Below are 21,130 nucleotides of genomic sequence, written 5' to 3' on the forward strand. Positions count from 1 at the left end.
AGCTCTGCACTTTGTCCCCCGCCTACCAACACACCTTCATAGTATTCCCACCTCTCTCCCTAAGAAGCAGCTTTCTTTTCTAATTTCCAGCAGAAAGCTCACCCTTCTGGGAAGCCAGTGCCAGTTTATGATAGTACCCCCACCCTAACCCGTCCATCTCTCCCTCCCCTTGTACACATTCAATGGAGTGTGTAGGAGGAAGGGTTTTAGCATCAGACTCCACCAGGTGCTAGCTGTGTGACCTTGGCCAAGTTACTTAACCTCTCTGTTCCTCAGGGAGAAAAAGATCATAAATAAGAATCTCTATTTTATCAGGTTGCTGTGAGGATTCAGTGAGTTAATGCATACAAGGCACCCAGTACTTGGCACTTAGTGCTCAGAAAGGAATTATTTTTTTTAACAACAACCAGAATTAGCTATTATTATTACCTTCTAGAGTTGGGTACAGCTATGATGAGATGTTCCTTGTGTCCTGCCTTCCCCACAGGGAGAAGGACCTTGGCCCTGACCCCACGTCTCTCCTTACTCCCTCCCTGCCCCACCCTCCATGGCATAGGCAACAATCAGAATTACTATTACTATCGATCGATCGATAGATTGTTAAAGATCTCTAGTCTCAGATACTGAAACTCAGATTCTCACGCTTGTAGCTGTCACCAGTGTGCCTTTTTGGAAAGAGAGACCTGCAGCTGCAGCCCTGGTGGAAGGTTTTTAATTAAAACCACAATCTGTTTAAGTATTTATTGGGCACTGTGACTTTAATTATTTTCCAGGGAAAAACAACAACAACAAAAAATCCACATTTGCATATGGGAAGGCTGTTGATTTCAGAGGGAAGTAGCAACTGGTGGCAGTTTGCTGGAGGCAACTGGGAGGAATTTCCTAAATGGTTCAAATGAAGCTCGACATTATTAATAATCTGGGATCCAGTCCACAACCTTCCTCCTAGTGCTTTCAGGAAATTAGCTTAACGTGCTGGCAAGGCCCTTTATTGCCATCAAAATTAACGACAGCTCTTCCAGTGGCATTTCATGTAATTATCTGGGTCTGTGCTTGTCTTGCTGAAGATGGGGAACCCCTGCCTCGAAGAGGCAACACTCCCATGGGTGAGGGGCAATGTGCTTAGCTGTTCTGCCTGGCCCAGGCAAGGCTGGGTCTCCCCAGAGTGGGAAGTGGGGCCACCAGCCCCTTCATAGTAGGGTGCAGCCAGGTGAAGGAGGGTTTCAATCTGCAGATAACAAACTTCCCATCATGAAGTGTTTTAAACTCTGTGGGTATCATCTTGCAGGGAAGAAGCAGAGCTGGCTTCAGGCCTGTTTGGTTCAGTGGCCCAGTGATATCAGCAGGCCCAGACTCTCTCTCCTCTGCCACCCCTAATGGGGCTTCTGCCGGAGACTCATGTCCCTTGATGCACTGGAAGGCTTCAGCAGCAGTTGGGGTGACATGCTTGGTGGTAACAGACTCGTAGTGGAACAGAGAGACTGGATTCCCTTTCTAGAAGCCATAACCTCTCCTTAGGTCTTATGGACACCTATTGGCTTAGGACTTCTCATCTCTGAGCCAATCAGTGGTCAAGGGGATTGAATTGATTGGCTGAGAGTGATCATCTAGCCCTGAAATGGATGTTGAAGAGTCAATCCCAAGATTATCTACAGGCAAGAAATCCCCTTTAAAGAAAAGCGCTGGGGGGAGGGGTGGCATGAGAGAGTAATCTACTATTGTGTCAAAATGAATTGAAATGAAACTGACCGTAACTGTAATCAACTGTATTGGACACCATGTTAGACGGTAAATCGGAAGAGACACCTTATCGGGACATCAGACCAGTCTACGTCCAACGTCTGTGGCTAGGATCAGGGTGCAGTGTGTGACCAGGATATAGGGAGCTCTCTGGGGTAAGGATCCATACAAGCTAGAGAATTCTTTGCTTTCACAGAATTCTTGAAACGATAAAAATTTGTTCTTGGAAATGCCTGTGCTGGGATCCAAAGCTATTTTGGGAGCCGTGGAAGCTTGAGTCTTCAGTTGGATATTTATGAACAGGAGACGTTTATGAACTCAGAGATGTTCCTACATGACTTCACATCCTGAGTACGTTGCCCAGTCCCATGGCAGGGAAGACAGGCCTTTGCTGTTGAGGTGGAAGACAGGAGGAAGAATTGTCCCCAGGTCTTCTGAAGAATATGGAGGCAGTGCAAAGCTCCCACAGACTCCTTGCATGACCTTACGTGACTCCTGTCCTCTCTCCTGCTAGGTCTCCATGCTTGCAAAGTTAGGAGGGTGGGGGCTGGGTGAGCTCGGATCCAGTGCTGCTGAGTTCTGGCTTCCTGCAGGAGGAGGTCTTTGGAAGGTCTGGGAACCATTGCTTGCCTTCTTCCTCATGTCCCTGGACGATTTCTTTGTTCTCTCTCCCATGGTACTGCACCTGCCTCATCTTTCCAGGTCATCAGCACACCAAGGCCAGGAGCTAACTGCCCCCTCCCCAAATAGCTATGCATTGTTCTGAGGGCAGGGAGAGTCCTCTTGCTACAAATTACATCTTGAAGGCCCTTCACATTGTAGGGTTCAGGGCGTGTGTGTGTGTGTGTGTGTGTGTGTGTGTGTGTGATCATTAGAAATTAAATCTGATCACTGAATATTTCAGAAGCCTGGTGTGTAGGCCCAGGAAGAAATGCCAAGGTTGCCAGGGGCTCCCTGACCAGTGGGGGCATGCAGAAGCAAGACAGGACTCTTCTTCAGTTCTGGCCACTCCTCTCTGCTCTGAGGCCCTCAGTTCTCCATCGCCTGAGGCCATCAGTGGAGAGAGGTCATAGTGAACACCTATTCTGAGACCCCCTCCTGAGCACCCATTAGGGACCACAAGGGCAGGGGCCAGGGCGTGGGGGATCCTCCTTCACCCTCCAGACTGAAAGCTTCTGGAGGGTCACCTGGAGCCTTCTCCTCTATGGTCCCCACCAAAGTCAGACCAGCATGGATGGGGCACTTGATAGCACAGAATAAATTAAATTTCCTTCGGGTTATCTTTAGTCTCTCACTGGCAACAGGCTCTTCCTTTGTTTCTGGAAAGAGTTTCCTAGAAGCAGAGCTGCTATGGGGATTCACGCACAAGCCATGATTGAGGAAATTTCTTAGCAGAGACTGGCAGGGCTCGAGAAGGGAAGTGGGAGATGAAGGGGAAGAAGCCAAGCCAGTGTGTGATTTCAGGAAGTCTCCGCCACCAAGGCCTGATCCCGGGGAGTTCTAGGCATAAATCACACCTCAGAGAGATGCACAGCAGTCAAACATTGGCTAGGGAATGCCTCCAGGGATGGAAACTTCCAGGCACTTCCTTCTCTCTGTGCCTGTGGGGAGTCAGCTCCAGTAGCCAAAGGGCAGGCCTAGGAAGAAAGCCACAGATGTGAGCTGTCAGAAGCCAAGCCCTGGGAAGCCAAGGGAAGGATGTGCAGAAATGGGTCTGCTATGTCCTTCATCCCACCGGCCAGAATCCAGCCTCCCCCATGTTGCCAGGCACTCTGCTTGCCATGGGGGCAGCTGTGAACCAGGTGGATTCTGTCTCTGCCCTCGCTGACCCAGAAAGTTCAGGTATCCTCAGAGAGAGGAGGTTAGGAGGCTGCTTAGGAGGTCTTTGGAACTCTGAGGCAGAGGTGGCCTCTCTGATGGCTGTTTCTGGGTGGGAAACATGCCCCCATGCAGGTCTCCTGTACCCTGCTCCAAGGCTCCTGGGCACCCGACGCAGAGCCCTACCATGTCTGGGAAAGACTGAGGCTGTGCCCTTGACTAGAGCATGTCCCAATTACTGACAGCATGTCCCAGAGAGGGACAGCACCTCCTGGCAGGCAGCTGGCTGGGATAGAGATTAGGAGGAAGGACGTCCCCCCCCTCAGGTGGGTCTTGGCAGGTCTCTTTCTGCACCCAGGGGAGGCCAGTTCTAATGGCCATGTCTTGGAGACAGCCAGGTACGATTCAATGTAAGGAGGTCCAGAACAGGAAACCAGGGAACAAGGGGCTGACCTTGCTTTTCCACTGACTATCTGAAAGGCTTTGGGAAAGTCTCTCTCCCTTCCTGGCCTCAGTTTCCCTTCCTGTCCCATGGGGCTAGACATACCTCTCCACCTTCCTGTCTCAGCTGGGACAGGAGCTTAGATCTGTCACATTCTTGCTCCCAGGCCTTCCCTACTGATCTAAAAGGAGGAAGCATCCTTCCAGAGCAGCGACTTCCCAGGAGGGACAGCCCCCTCCCTTAGTTCCTGACAGAGTCCTCTTTGAAGTGCCCCAAATAGGTTTTCCCTTCGAGTCAGTGAAGCCTCAGCCTCATCTCCCTGAGCCCTTATCTCCAGCCCCAGCTGGAAACTTGATGTATTTATTTGCTTTTCCCAGGACCTCTTCTGTCCGACCCACATCTCTGCTGGTGCAGCAAAAAGTGATCTTCCTGCAGAGGGCTGTGTCTGGTGATCAGGTGGGGGCTGAGGAGGGAAGGGAAGGCAGTAAATCCCTCCAGCCTGTGTCTGGTGACCAGGTGGGGGCTGAGGAGGGAAGGGAAGGCAGTAAATCCCTCCAGCCACCAGCCTGCCGGTGACCCCATTGTCCTCGTCATCATTGTTGTCGATCTGTATCCCAGGGGTAGAGGAGACAGTTGAGGCTTGGAGAGGTGGGGACAGAAGTACTGAGAGAAGTAGTTGGGGCAGGGTCTCTCAGATCTTAAATGGGTCCGAATTAGGAGAGGGAGAAAGGGAGAGAAGGGGGGGGAGTGAAGGAGAGGGGAGCAGGGAGGGCAGGAGAGAGAGGGAGGGCAGGAGAAGGGAGCAGGGGAGAGGTAGGGAGGAAGGGAGGGAGGAAAAAGAGAGAGGGGAGAGGAAGAGGAAGGGAGGAGAAGGGGAGGGCAATGACCAGAGGAAGCCCACAGGGCTTTCTGGCGGTGGGCACAGGGTCTTCTCTAGGGTACTGGAAGTATAGACTTATTTTTCATTCAGTGTTGCCAACTCACAAAGTTTAGGGCTTTATGTATATTATCTCATTAGTCCTCATCATTTCCGAAGTATGTATTATCACTTCCAGTTTGCATATGAGACCCCAGAGACTAAGTAGCTTGTCCAAGGTCACATGTAGGATTCTGAACCAGGTCTTTCCAAAACCCATGTCCTAACCACCTGGTACCCTTCCTGGCTCCCAAACAGACTCAACCAGGACTCCACCTCCGGCCCAGCCTCCCCTGCCCTCTGCCTCCTCCTTGGGTGGTCTGATTGACTATAGAATCAGTCTGTTCTGGTGTAGGCCTGGGCCATATGGCTATAGAACTCCAGGAGAGAGTCTTTTGGGAAAATTCTATCCCCAGGCCCTCTGCACTCAATCTGGTCAACAGTTTCAGACACTCAGACAGGTGACATGGGATTTCACAGTTATGTCCTCTCACGCTTGTTGGGCTGGCTAGCTTCATGGAAAATTTCTGAGGTTAGCGAGCTAGCTTTTGTAATCTGCTTGGCTATTAAGTTTGCGATATTTATATTTATAAACTGACTTTAGTACAGTCCAGGCAGCGGGTCTTTAAAGAATTCCTCAGGGCTGAGTTTAAGGAAGTTCCCTGAGCCAAGAATGAAGGAATTTGCCCTCCACTTGTCAGCAAATGTGTTTTGTAAGTGTGGGTAGAGACTTCAAACTTCGGGGTTTTTTTTGTTGGTTTTGGGTTTTTTGCTTTTTGTTTTTTTAGAAGGGGCGTCTCAATTGAAACCTAGACCCTTCTCCCAACAGAATCACCACAGGCATTGGCTTTAATCAAGTCTGAAAGATCTGGAACTGACATCTGGATTTGGATACAAAACTAAATGATGGGCCTGCCCTCATCTCCTCCAAGCCTTAGGCTCATCCCAGGACCAAGGCTACTCCAGGGAAGTATGTCCTTACAGATCTCTGCTCGTGTTCCCTACTGGTTTCCTGCAGCCCCTTCCCACCTCATTCCCACCCAAGGCACATGGTGGGGTTAATACCCTCCCCCCCAAGGACACTTTCCCATTGTACCTGGGGCTGGGGCCTTACCCTAAATCATGCATTCTCAGTGGAGGAAATATTACCCCACAGAGGATGAAAATGGGTTCAAGGGAGTCCCACTAACAACCTTAGATATGTCAATGGTTCCTGACCCTCCAAAGGACCACGGTATATAAACAAATAAACGGTACATGCGTGTAAGGAAAAAGTAGAATGATCTCTATTTGCAGATGACCTGATTTTGTATGTAGAGAATCCTAAGGAATCTATAGGGAAACTGTAGTATTAAAATTTCACAGGGACGGTGCGTGACTAGGTAAAAATATGTCTAAAGAGGTTCCTTATGGGGGTAATAAAAATAAAAAGGTTTGAGAAGCACTGCTCTAAAAGAAAAAAATATAGAAGTAGTAGAAATTCAAGTGCTGGAACCAGAATGTTGAGATGTTGGCTTTCTTTTTTTTTTTTTTCAAGTTTGACTTGCTTTTTAATATATATTTTTTTTTTTCAAGGAGATGTTGGCTTTCTAAAGGTTGAATTTCACATCTTGTGAGACCAACAGACCAGGAGGGTGTGGGAAGGAGAGGGCAGAGAACCGCCCCACCCCTCTCCTTCCCACCCCCACCCCCCCCCCGCCCCTCTCCCCCCACCCCCCTCAAAGAGGCAATGCACCAGGCAGCTGTGGGCCACAGATGGCTCCAGTCTAGACACAGGCGCCCTGCTGGGCTGACCCCAAGTTGGCCTCGTACAAGTTCAATGACCTTGAGCAAGGTGCGTGACCTTCCCGCCCCCCACCCCCACCTTGTGTTCCTCTGCAGAAAGAAGGCGATGACGTAACTGTAGAGGGGTGCTGGCGAGACAGCAGGAGGTTACCTGTGCTGAGAAAGCATTGGGAGCACGCGGTTACCTTCCAATTGTGTCCGCTGGGGGCAGGGTCAGCTCCCGGCTGGAGGCTCTGGCTCCGGGATTGGACCATGGTGGTGCCTCTCCACCCAGGGGTTCGGTGAACTCAAGGGGAACCTCTGCGGTGTGCTTTTATTTTATTTTAATTTTTTAAAAGATTTTATTTATTTATTTGAGAGACAGAGCATGAATAGGGGGCTGGGCAGAGAAAGAGGGAGAAGCCGACTCCCTTGCTGAGCAGGTAGCCAGACATGGGGTTAAGACGTGGGGGTCCGAGGTGGGGCTCTGACATAGGGCTCGATCCTGAGACCCTGGGATTATGTATGACCTGAGCTGAAGGCAGTCGCTTAACCAACTGAGCCACCAAGGCGGCCCTGTGAGGTGCTTTTAGAAGGGGATGCTGGGGAGGGAGGCAGGCCACACTTAGGGTGCCATATGAGAGTTTCGTGGACTCTTCAGCTGCCAAAGTGACATAGGGAGGCAATTAGAGTGACTCTAATTCTGTTCCTTTTGATTCTTACCTCCGTTGCTAAACTTCATCACCAAATGTGCCCCTAAATTTAATATAGCCCCAATCCTAACCCGAGGCTTTACTCCAGCTTCTTCTTCTTCTTCTTTTTTTAAAGATTTTATTTATTTACTTGAGAGAGAGAGCAAGCATGAGGGGAGTAGGGTCAGAGGGAGAAGCAGACTCTCCACCAAGCAGGGAGCCCAAAGCGGAGCTCCATTCCAGGACTCCAGGATCACAACCTGAGCCGAAGGCAGTCCCTTAACCAATTGAGCCACTCAGACACCCTTTACCCCAACCTCTAACCCCACGCCATCCTTACACTAGTTCTAACCTGGGCCCTGACCTTAGCTCCAAGCCTCATCCTAATTCCACTTGTAGGTAACCCAGGATTTCCCCACATGAAGCCACAAGTTTTGCTATACCTGTGACCCTCCTCAGCTTGTGGTTACCTAATTTTTTTTTAGATTTTATTTATTTATTTGACAGACAGAGCTCACAAACAGGCAGAGAGGCAGTCAGAGAGAGGGCCGGGGGGGGGGGGGGGGGGGAAGCAGGCTCACCACGGAGCAGAGAGCCCAATGCGGGGCTCGATCCTAGGACCCTGGGATCATGACCTGAGCCGAAGTCAGAGGCTTTAACCCACTGAGCCACCCAGGCGCCCCCCTAATATTTATCCTTAAATTTGACCTTTAAATAATTTCACTTTAGCATCATTCTGAGCAACTATATTCCAGAGATCACCGTTTTGATAAGCTGGCTATATTTTTTTCTGATAGATGTTAAAATAAACAAAACAGGGTTAATGTTTTTGAACTGCTTCTCCACGCACCATCTACCTGAGGCTACCTCCCATACCACCCGCAGCGTGCGGGGTTCTTGGGAAAAGATGGAGCGTTGTGGGAGCCTAAGCCTCACGCACCTCCACACCTCGTCTAAGCGGAGCAGTCGCCGTAAGGCCCGGCCACGCGGGGCTGCAGCGCCCCCTGCTGGCGGAGTCCGAGAGCAGCTCCAGCTTGGCTCCCTTCCCTCCGGGGTGGATAGGCACAGGGGCTTGGGGACACGTGTCGTGTGGGGTGGACATAAACCTGAAGTCAGAGGATCCAGGATCAGGGGCTGGGCCTGCTGGGAGCTGTAGGGTGCAGGGTAAACCCTGAGAGAGGGAGAATTGTCTGGGTTGGGACTAGCGGTCAGGGCGAGTCTGGGTAGGAATAAGGATGAAATGGGGTCTGTGGGGACTGGAGGAGGAGGAAAGATGGGGGAGGGGGTACCAGGTAGCAGCTGGGTGTTGTACAGGTAGAAGGAAGAGCAAGGTTGGAATTAAAGCAGGTTTCTGAGCAACGTTCCTGGGGATGTGAGCCCCTGGGGCTCAGAAGGAGGCACCAGAGCAAGCAGGGCTGGCCAGGGCTGAGCTGAGCTGTCACTAGAAGACTCTCTGCTTCAGGTATGCGTGGCTGAAGCCCCCCATTTCGGTGTGTTGGGGACACAGAACCACCCACTTCTCAGCCACTCCAAGGTCAACTCCCCTGCTCTCTTCCCTGACTCCCTTGGACTCCCACAATTGTCTGCTCTGCTACAGATCTTGCTTTTTATTCCCCGAAGCCAAGCCCATGTATATTTCTTGCCAAAAGCTAAGATCTATTAATTTCTTGTGACTTATGAAGAAATAAAACTGTCATCTTGGTTGTTTGTGAAATAAGATCCTATATTTGTGTGGTTCTTCACACATTAAAAACCTATTTCCACATTATTTCATTGGTTCATGCAAAAGCCTGAGGGAAAAATGATCGACGTGATCCCATTTGACAGTCAGAGCCTGTGAATCAGTGAACTTAACACACCAGACCAGTCAGAGGCTGTATCGTGAGGACTGAAACTCAGTGCCCTGACTTTGAGCCCAGCCAAGTTCATGGTTAGCTGACATGGGTGAATCTGAGATAGCATTCTGAGGCACAGAGGACACATTTGGATTTGGCTCTTAGAGACGAAAATTCCCCGAAGAATTTGGGTATCTGCGGCATGCAGTTGGAGTTGGGGTGGTGGCTCCAATCCAACAACATCACCAGGCTGCTTACTCAGGCCAGGCGAGGGCCACTTCCCCCACACTGCCTGTGCTGTGGGAATCCCCAGGCATACTAACTTAGATTCCATTGGTGACACCCTGGACAGCGGCACATTAATTACAGTTAATTACACATGGCTAATGTCCTGGGCTCCCCTCCCCCTTGCTGGGGGTTTTACTGTCTCTGACTCTGGGGACATACACAGGGATGCAAGATTACCCAGCACCGGGCAGAGGTGAGGTTCTTAGGGACATCCCTCTCTGGCTCCAGACGCCCTCTAGGGGGTGATTCGTGAAACTAGTGCTTCTTTCCCTCCATGTGGCTCTTCTTTGGGGAGATGATCCTTGACAGGCCCACCCTGGGTCTCCCCCTTTGGAAGGGGGAATTCACATCTGTGAGGCTCTCAGGACTGAACAACTAGGGGCTCTCAGCTCTGCCGAGTCCTGAAAGGATGCGACAAAGGGCAGTTCTCCTGTGTCCGGGAGTGTACCCTCTTCCCCAGGCAAGAGGCTGCTCGGTGGCTCCTGGAGTGGGCTGAGCAGCACTGGATTGGAGGATCAGACTTTGAACATTCACATCTTTATTAGAGGCTGTGTAAATGGAGAGAGGGCAGAACAGCCCTTTGTTATAAAACTTGTGGCCAAGAACTCTGCAGGTAGCAAGCACGGTAAGAGCTGAAAGCCAGTGGGTGCTGCCCAGGTCAGGGCAAGGTTGAAGGCTGAGGATCTTAGCAGTGGCCCAGGTGCTGCCTTGAAGTGGCCGAGATGGTCACTACAGCCAGGCTGTGGCCCCACCAGCCTGCTCCCACAGGAGCTTCTGGGCCAGCACTTGCTTGGAACGCGAATCCTAGTTTAAATGCATCAGAGCTCACTGGTCAACCGGCCCTCCCACTGTGGTAGCGAGTTCCCATGCAATCCTTCAGGGCATCTCCAGGGCACCTGCTGGATGGGGGCTGAGCTGTCGGCACACGGACCTCATCCCTGTGAAAGCTCAGGAAATGGATGTTGGAGGCCTGGGCTGTGTCCCAGTCGCAGGAGACAAGGAAGAGGGAAGAGAGGGGAGCAGTGTGGGGGCAGTGGTTCTGCTGGTCAGAGGGCAGGCCCTGACCTGCCTCTGTTCTGCTCCTGACCTCTGATGTGACCACAAGATGGGGGCCTTGGCTTAGGACTGAGAACTAGGGTTTAAGTTGAGAACCGTCCTGCCCACTGTCTTGGTGGCTGCGGTCCTTGTCTAAAATCTCAGAATGGCAGAGCTGGATGGGAGCCCATTTAGCAGGTGGGGGGATGCCGGAGTGCAGAATGGGGTCTTTTCCTAGGTCACCCTCCATTTGCCCAGTCAGGACCAGGACTGGTTCTGCCATTCCAGCCTGCTGCGCGTTTGGGGAGCAGTCTATCAGAGCACTGGTTCTAAGTATTAGCGGGCTTCAGAATCATCTGGAAGACATGCTAAGACAGCCCGCAGGGCCCACCTCAGAGAAGCTGATTCCAGAGGTCTAGGCTAGAGGCTCTCAGGGGACGCCAATGCTGTGCGCCCCTATGTAGCAGGCAGTGCTGGGTTAGAGGACAGTCATCGGTGGGGCTGAGGTCGGCAGCGCAGAGAGAGCGAAAGCCATGCTGAGAGGGGCTGGTGGCTCGAGGACAGAAGAGTGAAACCTGACTGTGAGGAGGTAGGTCTGCGTGGCTAGAAGGAATGCGGCAAGCTTGGAAGAGGGACAGGTGTGGGGCAGAAGCGTCTGTCTCTGCAGACATGAGGGGTGAAATGCATTTGTGTCCCAAAGAAGTGACCAGAGAGCTGGCCTTCAGATAGGCAAAGGGTGGGAGAACCCAAACTCATGACAGCGGCTTGGTTTGAAAGGCACTTGGGTACCTGTGGGGTGTTTTGGGCAGTATCTATGGGGCCTGTCAGCAGGCCTCCTAGGGCAGCGACCGGGGGTCAGGGAGGGGCTGCAGGGACACTCATGGGAGTAGCAGGTTGGGTCGCTGGGGGCTACTCAGCCCAGAGGCTGGGCCTTCTTTACTCCCTGGTTTTGGCTCCTGGAGGAGAGGAGCCAGGTCTCGAGGGAACCAACCCACGGTGTTCCCAAAGCCTGAAAGGGGATCTGGTGCCCCCCAGGGGGTTAGGACTTGGGACTTGCTTGGATTGGGAACCTTCTCTGTGGGGTTTTTAGAGAAGGGTAATTTGGTCCCAGAGAACTGATTCAGAGCAAAGGACAGCTGGGTGCGAGGGAACAGGACCCACCAATGCACTGATGGGCAGTGGGGCGGGGGAAGGGGGCTGGCTCAGGGACCCCATGCCCCTAACCCCAGAGATCCCGAGCCAGTCTGGGCCTTCTCTCAGCTCTGCTGACACACCCCCCCTGACAAGCTGTGGCCAGCGACAGGGGCGGTGAGGCCTTCTGCTCGGGCCGGGCTGGGCTCCTTGGACAGGTTTCTGAAGTAGGTGCCCAGGGCCTGCAGGGGGCTGGTGCCCTGGGTGGGGGGCGACGAGGCAGCAGACGGGCTCAGGTAGCAGCTGTACTGGTGCAGGCCCCGCTGGGGGTCACGGCGGTGCACGGCCAGCAGCTCGGTGAAGCTCACGTTGTGCAGGGCCAGGAGGCGGGCCTGGCCGCGGGATAGGATGGCTGCCTGCACCAGAGGCTGCAGGGACGCAAAGCACTGCAGGCTGCTGAAGCAGTAGACGTGCCGGGCTAGCTGGGGACTTGGGAAGATGTCGAGGAGCCGGAACAGGTCCCGCAGGGCCAGCACGGCGGCCAGGGCACTGCGCTCGCTCATGCTTCTCGCCAGGTAGGTCTCGGCCAGACTCTTGAGCTTGAAGCTGCTGGCCCCGGGCACCAGCTCCCGGACGAGGGGCCGTGCGGCCAGGAAACCCGAGATGACCTCCTCAAACTCCCATAGCCTGTTCATGTCCTCCAGGACCCGGAAGAGGTTGGGGAGGCCGGGTCCCCACAGCTTGTAGCAGGCCAGGATGGGGCGGTTCAGGGAGCCCAGAAAACCAAGGAAGTGTTGCAGCCCCACCTCCAGGGAGACGGCCTTGGAGTTGGTGCCGAAGAAGGACTTAGGCTGGATGAGCACGCGGAACTCACTCTCCCGGTTCACCGCTGCCAGCTGGCTAATCTTCTGGGCTGGGCAGGAGAGAAGGGCAGGGTGAGGTCCCAGAGGCGTGGGGGACACAGGGTGGGAGCAGGGGGACCTCTGGGGTTGCAGTCCCGCCACACAGAGACCCCACCGTGGGACCTGCCGGTGGGAACCAGACATCAGCCTCTGAACAGCTCTGCCCTGGCTCTCATGGGTACAAGGGTCAGAGGGGAGGGCTGGCTGCTCTCCAAACACCCGCCACGCACCTGCTGGGAGTCCAGCGGCCCCTTGCCCTTGCCACCTGCCCCAGACATTGCCAAACAGTTTAGATCCAGGTCCCTCCTACCCGCCTTCGGTTACCCTCACCCACCAACATCAGGGCCCCTCTTTGTCTCCACTGTATCCTCCACTCCCTGCCCCAGCCTCCAATCCCATCGGTCACTGAGCAAAGACTCCTGGCCGGTCAGAGTCCCGGGACACACGGCCCACTGGCCCAATCTACTCCATTCAGAACTGCCCTGTGAGGTCTGCCAATGACTTCCCTGTCCTAGGGCAACAGCACTACTTCTGCCTGGCTAGGCTGGCCCCATGCTGGGGCTGTGCCACAGGGTGGGCTGGGCCCTGTGGGGTCAGCGAAGGGCACTGCAGGGAAGCACCGTGGGGAGCTGATGGGCTTCCAGGAGAAGGGGTCATTTTCCCCGTGATCTTGGCTGTCAGCCTCCCGGTGCGGCCCACCTGTGGACCGGGCTCTGTACTCAGAATTCTGCAGCCATGGCCTAAGGCCTTGCTTGGATTTCTGGCCTCATCATGGTACTTCCCACATCGTGTTGTTTCTGTTTAGAGGGGCGTTGCCAGGGTTCTCTAAGAGAAGCGCTGGTCAGTGAGTTCATGGAGGCACCTGCTTCAGGCTTTCAGGCGCTGGTCGAGACAGAGGTCTTTATTCCATCAGCCAAGTGGGACAGCCAGAGTCCCAGGGAGACGCAGCGCCCTGCCTGCTCTCGGGCCGCAGTTACTGGCCAGAGCTCTGGGCTCTCCTGGGCCCAGGACATAGCTTTGCTTGCACTTATCTGGGGCACTTGGAGACTAAGCTAGAAAGGGGTGCGAGGGGCCAATGGAGAACCCACTTTCACTGTCAATCTTGAGGTCAAAGAAAACCAGGGGCCTGTCTTCTGCTTGGGGGCCGGCGAGGCTCTCGTCCAGGACCCTGAGGGAGCTGGGGCCCTCCAGCTGGAGGTCACTGGACCTGCTGCTGCTGTCATCCAGCTCTCGGGAAGACTGCAACACAGAAAAACCAACAGGTTAGGGGGCCGGAGGGGGAGGGCGCATGTTGGCAGCATGAGCACATGCCCATGAGCAAGTGTGTGTGTGTGCGTGCATGTGTGCGCACAGTGTGAGTGTGGGGACATGAGCTAGATGGTATGGCTGGGGGCATCTGCACACACGTGGGAACAGCAGGATATTGGGAAGGGGAAGGCGTGTGTCTGAGTGTGTGTGCAGGGGGACGTGTGCACAGGAACGGATGCGTGTGTGTGTGTTTGTGCCTGTGAGGGCCACGGGTGAACCATGCTGTAGTGAGTAGGAGTGAGAGGTTGAGATCACATAGGCGAGTGTGTGTGTGCATGTGTGTGTGTGAAAGCATGAGTATGGGAAGAAATGCAAATGTCAGATGTGTATATCACGTGTGAATTTGTGAACCAGCATTGACAAGTGTGTGGGAACGTGAGCATATGTGAGTGAGTGTGCCCATGGGTGCACGGTGCTAGGCATCGAAGCTCAGGGAAGGGACAGCTGCTGTGGTGGTTGGGGCTGGAGGGGTCTGTGCTCCCTTCTCTCTGAACACTCAGAAGAAACACCATGAACTTGGGACAGGAGGAAGGAGGCTCATCTCAAACCTCATAAGTTTCTCTGGAAGGAGCCAGGAGCCTGGCTCTTGTCCCCATGGCCAGCCTGGGCCCTAGTGTCCTGCACAAAGGGGGAGAGGAGGGCTGCTCAGCCTCAGGAATGCCTCGGTTAGGTGGACACGCAGAGCCGGGAAGCGAGAGCCATGGAGAGAGAAGTCTCAGGGCCTGGAGACCCATTGTCATTTAGTATCCAGGAGCCAGCTGCTCCGGGAAGCCTCACGCCCAGGGCTCCTCTAGCCTGAGCACCCAGGCCAACAAGTTTCGAAAGGTCTCGGGTGGGAGAAGGGCTCCAAGTTTGTGGGGCTCCCAAGGGGCTGTGGCTGGAGGGTGGGAGAGCTCTCCCCAAAGTGGCCAGCTCATCATCTGCCAGCTGCCTCACCCAGAAGGTGTCTTTGGCGGCTTGCTCAGAACTTCCTGGGAATGCCACCTGGGGATGTTAGCCAGAGTCCAGCAGGAAAGGACACGGCCGATGCCATAAGGCCACGTGTCACAGGGCTGGGGTACTACTGGGACAGAGTCTAGAGCAGACATCAGGTGCTTCCTACTTCTGGACCACCTCTGGCAGGGTGATGATGTTGGCCTCCTCTGGGGCTACCTGAAGCTTCCAAGAACAAACTCTGGCTTCTGGCTAATGCCCCTGGCTTGGGAGAGAATAAGCATGGGTTTAGGCCCTCTTCCTCTCTAGGTGAAACATTTTAACAAAACTTCAGCCAAGAGCAAAGCCATTACTAAGCACTGGGTACGATGTGTGGGATTTTCCTAGGAGTGCCTGATTCTTACTTTTTTTTTTTTTTTTTTACTCTTTTTGCTTTTCATAGCCCTACCCCCAGGCTCACCAACTTCCTCCCAGTCACTGATTGAAAAAGACATTTACTATGCATCCATCTAGAGCTGGGCTTGCTTACAGAAGCCTGGCCGTGAGGGGATTCTACACATAAGGTCCTGATTAAAGTCTTCGTCAAACGCCTGGCACATCCATATCCCTGAGTCCACCATGCAGCAAAGGTTTCTTCTGCATGCCTCGCCTCGCCTCTGAGTCTTCTGTCTCCTGGTCCCAGCTCCCTTTCCTCCCTATAAGGAGCCCTCTATAGGTGTCCTCCTCCAAGTTGCTGGCTGGTGAGCCAGAGATGCCGCCTTCCTCCACCGAGGGAAAAATCCAGGTGTTTTTTTTAATCTTCAGCCTTCCAGAACTTGCTCTTGCCCTTGGGCTGGTGGAAAGAGCTGGACTCTTCTTGCTGTGTCCTCCCCAGAGCTGAAGAGCTGTCTCTTTTCCTGAGTCGTCTCTGCCACCCACCGACAGGGCACACCGAGCTTTCTCTTCTTCCTTCCTCTTTTTGCTCCCAACATAATTGCAAAAGCCCGCGCAGTGGCCCTGAGGGCCTCCACCTGTCCCTTTCCTTCTGGAATGACTTCTCAGGCCTTAGAGCCACAGTCACCTTTTCGGATAATCCTCTTCCAAGATTTGAGCTCCCCTGGAGAGCAGCAGAGCTGTCTTTGGGCTAAATCCAACTTCATACCAGAGTTATTTATGATGGCCATCAGAATCTCATTCTTAAGGCCTCCCATTGTCCTGGGGTCATTTTTTCTCTTACAGTGGTGCAACATCTTTCATCTGGCTCCCTTAAAGAAGGGACACTCCCCTTCTGCTGAGTCGGCCAACGGCGGGAAGGCTGGAACTTCCAGCCCGGCCTCTTCTTCAAGTTCTTCCTCACCCTTGGAGACTCTTGCCAAGTGCCGCTCGGACACAGGAATGATCTCGCCAGAATGCCTTCTACTGAACTCCAGCCGGCCCATCCACTCAAGCCTTCTCCCTGCCTTAAATCCCAGCAACATGGCCAGGAAGTACCGGCATGCTTGCAAAAGGTGTTTCTAGAAACCCAGGTTTAACAAAAGGACAATCAGCAAGAGAGGCTCTGGTGTAGATGTCCTCCTGTCCCCCTCCCCCTCACGAGGGGAGCACCACTGCTGGGCTTCCATCCACAGTCCAGGTAACTGAGTTGTCTGGGTACAGAGCATAGAGGGATAGTAGCAGAGAGCCAGACCCAAGCCAGGAAGAGGACTTTTGTTGGAAAAGGCTTGAGATCTGCTGGGAAGGGAAAAGGAATGGTGGAATGGGAAATGGAGCGGGGAAGACGAAAGCTCGCGTGCACAGCCTGGAAAGCGAGAAGGAGGAAGCTCCAAGGAACTAGGGAGTGGGCTAGAGGGGAGCCGAAGAAAAGAGGAAGAGGGCTTGAAGATGTGCTGCTGGGTTGGGAGTCAAAGCCCCTTTGATACTGCTTGCAGTGCAAGGACACACTAGGTTTTATTTCTTCATTATACTCGGTTAATGGACTGTCTTTCTTTGACTGCAGAACGGCACTCAGACGGAGCCATGGGGAGCCCACGAGGTTTTCAGGGTACACCTGGAACTAGGAGACACATGCAGTCTGGCTCGTGAGCTACAGTTCACTGGTCTCCAACAAAGATCAACTTAGTGTGACAACTGCGTTCCAAATCCACACAGCGGGCCTCCCGGCCGCACCAAGCATACCCGCAGGAAATGCCGGCTTGACACTTTCCTCACTTTCCACCAGTGTAGGAGGTTTCTCTAGCGAAGACTCCGCGTCCCCCTCTCCCCTGCCGTATCGTATCCCAGGATGTATGGGTCACCTCGGTTCAAGGCTAACACATATGCGAACCACAGATCTGCAATCGAATCCCCAATTCTGGGGTTCTCCCCTTCTGGCTGTGCATTAGCGATCTCAACAACTCCAGGTGCCCGGGTTGCACCCCAGACCAGTTCAATTACAATCCATGGGGGTGGGACCCAGGAATCTGTCATTGGTAACAGCTGCTGCCCCCTCCTCCACTGGCCCCCCATACCTGGCCCAAAGACTCCAGTGTGCACTCAGGGCTCAGAACTACTGTCCTCCTGATTCAGTCCACGCCTGGTCAGCAGCCACTCCGACAGGAGCCAGACTCTTAGCATCCGGCCACCTGAGGTTGTCTAGACTGTACCCGCCATTCATTCTTATCAAGAGTCTCCAAGCTCCTGAGGAACTTTCTCAGCACCCAAGCTTCAGTGACAGGTGGGATCAGTTTGGCAAGACATGCATATTGCTCTCTCATGCAGACACAAAGCCCCAGCTCTTGCAAAGTGTGGAAGCCCCCAAATTATCTCCCACATAGCTGTGAGCTGGGTCATCCTGTCTGCTAGCCTGTGGTCCCTGCTGCCCTCCCACTCCATCCCCACGGATCAGCTGTCCCCCAGAGGCCTCCCTTCTACTGCTGGGCACCACCGCCACGTTGGTCACGGACCACCCCCTCCTGCTTCCACTTGGTCCCGCTCCTGCTCGACACTGGGGCCAGTCACCTGTCACAAGAGTGGGTGGGAGCATTCTATTTTTTCTTGCCTCGGACCCTAACCTGGGGACCACGGCAGAGGGACTGTGGCCCCCCCTTGTGTTCAGTCGTCTGCCCTCAGGCCTGGCCTGACCTCCCCACTGCCTCTTCCAGCTCCCAGATGGCTCTTCTCGCACAAGCAGTGTCTCCCTGAGCCTTGGCCGCCCAGCTGGGCCTGCACGGAAGTCCCCAGGCGTGTCCCCGCTAGATTCCAGCAACTGACACAGCGGCAGCCTGCGGTGGGCACCCTTAGGCACCTCGTACGCTTGGAAATGTGCTGTCCTTGTAGGCCAACTTTCTCACGTGGCAGGTGGGATGAAGGCCATAGAGCGGGAGTTTTGGGGTGTTCGGGAGCCTGGAGCACCTGGCGAAGGATGCCCTGTTCCCCAACCAACTTGCTGCGGGTACACTAGGAACGCCAGGGACTGGAAGGGGGCATAGGAGGTAGGTGAGCCGTGCATGAAGGGGGCCTCATTGGTTTTCTTTTTAAATATATGTTTTATAAAGTTTGGGACACGTGATGGTCAATTTAGAAAACATGCTGTCTAGGGACACCTCGGTGGCTCAGTTGGTTAAGTGTTTGCCTTCTGCTCAGGTCATGATCCCAGGGTCCTGGGATCGAGGTTCCTTGCTCAGCGGGAGTCTGCTTCTCTCTCTCTCCCTCTATCTGCGGCTCCCCCTGCTTGTGCTTTCTAACAAATAAAATCTTAAAAAAAGAACAAAAAAACATGCCGTCCGAAGAATACCAACACAGAAGCAGTGGTCCTTGGGCTCTCCCGGACTCCACAGCTGGTCTCCAAAAGTGAGTGGCTGCTTCTAATTATTTTAACTCTTCACGACCTAAAACGAGCCTCCCTCTCCTTTCTTGAATAACTGCAGACATGAGCTAGTGCCTCACTGCGGACAGCTGAGGCTGGACTGACGCCCGCCCAAGACTGCTGGTTTCCATGCCTGCACCCAACTCTCGCGAAGTCTGGCAAGCACTGGTGTTGCCGTCCTTTCTCAGAGTTTCCTTCCCAGGCTTCTACCTCTGCCCCAGGTCTGTTCTGTTTTGGGGGGCTTCTGGGATAGAAAGAAGTGCCCAGGGTTCAGAGGAACGTAGACTATGGAACGGTTAAGACTGAAAGTCTGATGGGCGCTGAGGAACAATCGAGAGGGGCCTCTGCTCATGTAGCCGAGCTGACAGCGTAGTGGACTGAGAGGAGCACACGGACGAGTCTGACGGCTCTGTGGGGCAACCAAGCGCAGACCTTGCAGGGCTACGGGCTATCTGTCCTAGTGTGGCAGCGAGGCTGCCCGGCATCAGCAGCCGCGGGCATGGCTGAGACCACAGGAAAGGACACACTAGGAAGAGAAGAGGGCTGTCACTGGAAGAACAACATGGAAAAGAACAGAGGCCTGACAGGAAGGAGGACAAGGAGCAGCCGCCAGAGCTGTGGGAACTGGGGTGGGGAGGGCAGGGGTTCCCAAAGTACCTGAGAGCTCGAGAGACAGGATGCCGTGGTCCTGTCCCTGTGGGCCAGTTCTCGGTAGGGTGAGGTGCAGGGGTTGGCCATGGGGCTGAGGGCTGCAGTGGGTGGGGTGAAGACCCCAGAGAGGCCGGGGTGCTGGCTGTTGAAGTCACCCAGAAAGAAGGCTGGCCCTGGCTCAAGAGAGGACCCGTGGGAGGCAAGGGCTGGAGGCGTGAAATGATCTGGGGAAAGGGGCGTTCCCCCCTCAAGACCTGGAACCTCAAGGCACCGGGGACCTTTCCAGATGGTGGGACCAACACAGCCCAGGAGGCACAGAAGGTATTGATGCACCACGCTGAAGCTCACGGGGGGTGGGAGGAGGGGGGACGTGGTCACCAAAGAGCCAGTTGCAGTGCCAGGAAGACATAAAGCCATCGGCAAGAGAAGAGCTAAGTCCCCCAGGGAATGTGATGGTCATGGAAGAAGGGTTTGCAAGGGCAATCTTTCAACACATATTTATTGAGCAGCTGTATCTGCCGGGTCCTGGGATCGACGCAGTCCCTGCCCTCATGGGCTCAGGTCCCGGCAGAGGCCCCGTGGAAAGCCTTGGGGTGGTGGGATGGACAGTGGGAGGTGCAAAGGGCGACAGGTGCTTCCTAGTTTTGGGAAAAGAGGTGCGGGAATGGGAGAAGTAGTGACCCAAATCTCAGTTGTGCCCTTTCCGGGCAAGAGGGCTGACGTCTCCCTGCTGAGTCCACACAGCCTTTCCTTCCTGGGTCTGCTCCCTGACTACAATACACAGGACGCCTGTGGTGCACAGGGCCTTGGGTGCGTGGGCCGGGCCAGGCTGCGGGGTGGAACAGGGGCTGCTGAGTGGCTGCATGGTGCTGGGAGTAGCTGCATGGTGGCCAGCAGCTGTAGAGGACGGAGGTGCTCGGGGCTCTCAGAGGCCTGTCTGAGGGGGGCCAGGCTGGTGGGGGAGCCTCTCCAGAGGGCAAAGGAGTGGGAATGCAATGGCAGAGACCTCCAGTGGAACCCGGGCTACAGGGTTCTCCAGGGGGCTGTGTCAGAATCCCTGGGGGAGATTCCTGCCCTAAGAGTCTGGGGTACTTTGCCTCCCCCCATTCTCCCCGCTGACAGAGGTGTCAAGCTGGGCAGCCACAGAGGAGAGAGGAAGGGCAAAAAAGTTGTTGAGCCACTGAGCGACAGGGGAGCCCCGGAGGGAGGAGCCGAGGGAGCGCACTGCTCCTCGAGCCCGGCGGCGGTTGCGCTGGCCCATGGCCCTCTGGAGACGGCAAGGACCCTCCTGGGCAGTGGCAGGATGGCCGGGAGACCCCGTGGTGGCAGGGGTGGTGGCCTGGACCTCAGGGGGAGGGTAAGTCCACCCGGGTTTACAGTACACTTTGAGGGGCAAGCGGAAGATACGATGAAGACGGGTGGTTCTTTGTGCTCTACGTGGCAGGAAGCTGGTCCCACGGCGGTGGCAGATGGTGGCATCCTCCTGGTGACTAGCAAGCTGATGGGGAAACTCGGCCTCAGACACTGCAGCTTGCTCGGCGGGACGGTGGGAAGACCAAGCTGGGAGGCGGCATGCGCCCGGTGGCAGACGGGAGGCCCGGTAGAGGCGGTAAGCTCCTTGTGCCCTTGGCAGGGGGTGGGCTGGCGAGGAATGCGGTGCAGCGGTCTCCATGGGCTCCGTGCACTTTCCAATACAGAACCTCAGACTGAGGGCTGGAAGGGACCTCAGGGGCCACCCAGTCCAACCTTTCACTCTGTTCACATCCCCTCTGCCCCAGCCTCCATTAACCAACCTCCAGGGACGGAACGGTCGCAACCCACAAAGGTACATGTTCCAACAGGGGACGGCTTT

General features: G+C 54.6%; 1 protein-coding gene across 14 annotated transcripts in view; it reads right to left on the bottom strand.

Annotated features, from left to right (window-relative positions):
- Positions 1–10,020: 10,020 nt before the first annotated feature.
- PML (PML nuclear body scaffold) overlaps positions 10,021–21,130 on the bottom strand; it is a 39,443-nt gene continuing 28,333 nt past the window's right edge. For 5 of the 14 annotated variants that reach the window (XM_046008011.1, XM_046008010.1, XM_046008009.1 and 2 more), the window contains 2 exons: positions 13,652–13,802; positions 10,021–12,574 (listed from right to left, as the gene is read on the bottom strand). In XM_046008011.1, the coding sequence (XP_045863967.1) occupies positions 11,787–12,574; positions 13,652–13,802 (939 nt within the window). In that variant the 3' untranslated portion in view covers positions 10,021–11,786. Of the gene's footprint in view, positions 12,575–13,651; positions 13,803–19,760; positions 20,963–21,130 lie in introns of those variants that run through there. The other 9 variants (XM_046008016.1, XM_046008015.1, XM_046008013.1 and 6 more) reach the window with 6 other exon arrangements.

This window comes from Meles meles, chromosome 6 (genome assembly GCF_922984935.1).
Source record: "Meles meles chromosome 6, mMelMel3.1 paternal haplotype, whole genome shotgun sequence".
Classification (NCBI taxonomy): domain Eukaryota; kingdom Metazoa; phylum Chordata; class Mammalia; order Carnivora; family Mustelidae; genus Meles; species Meles meles.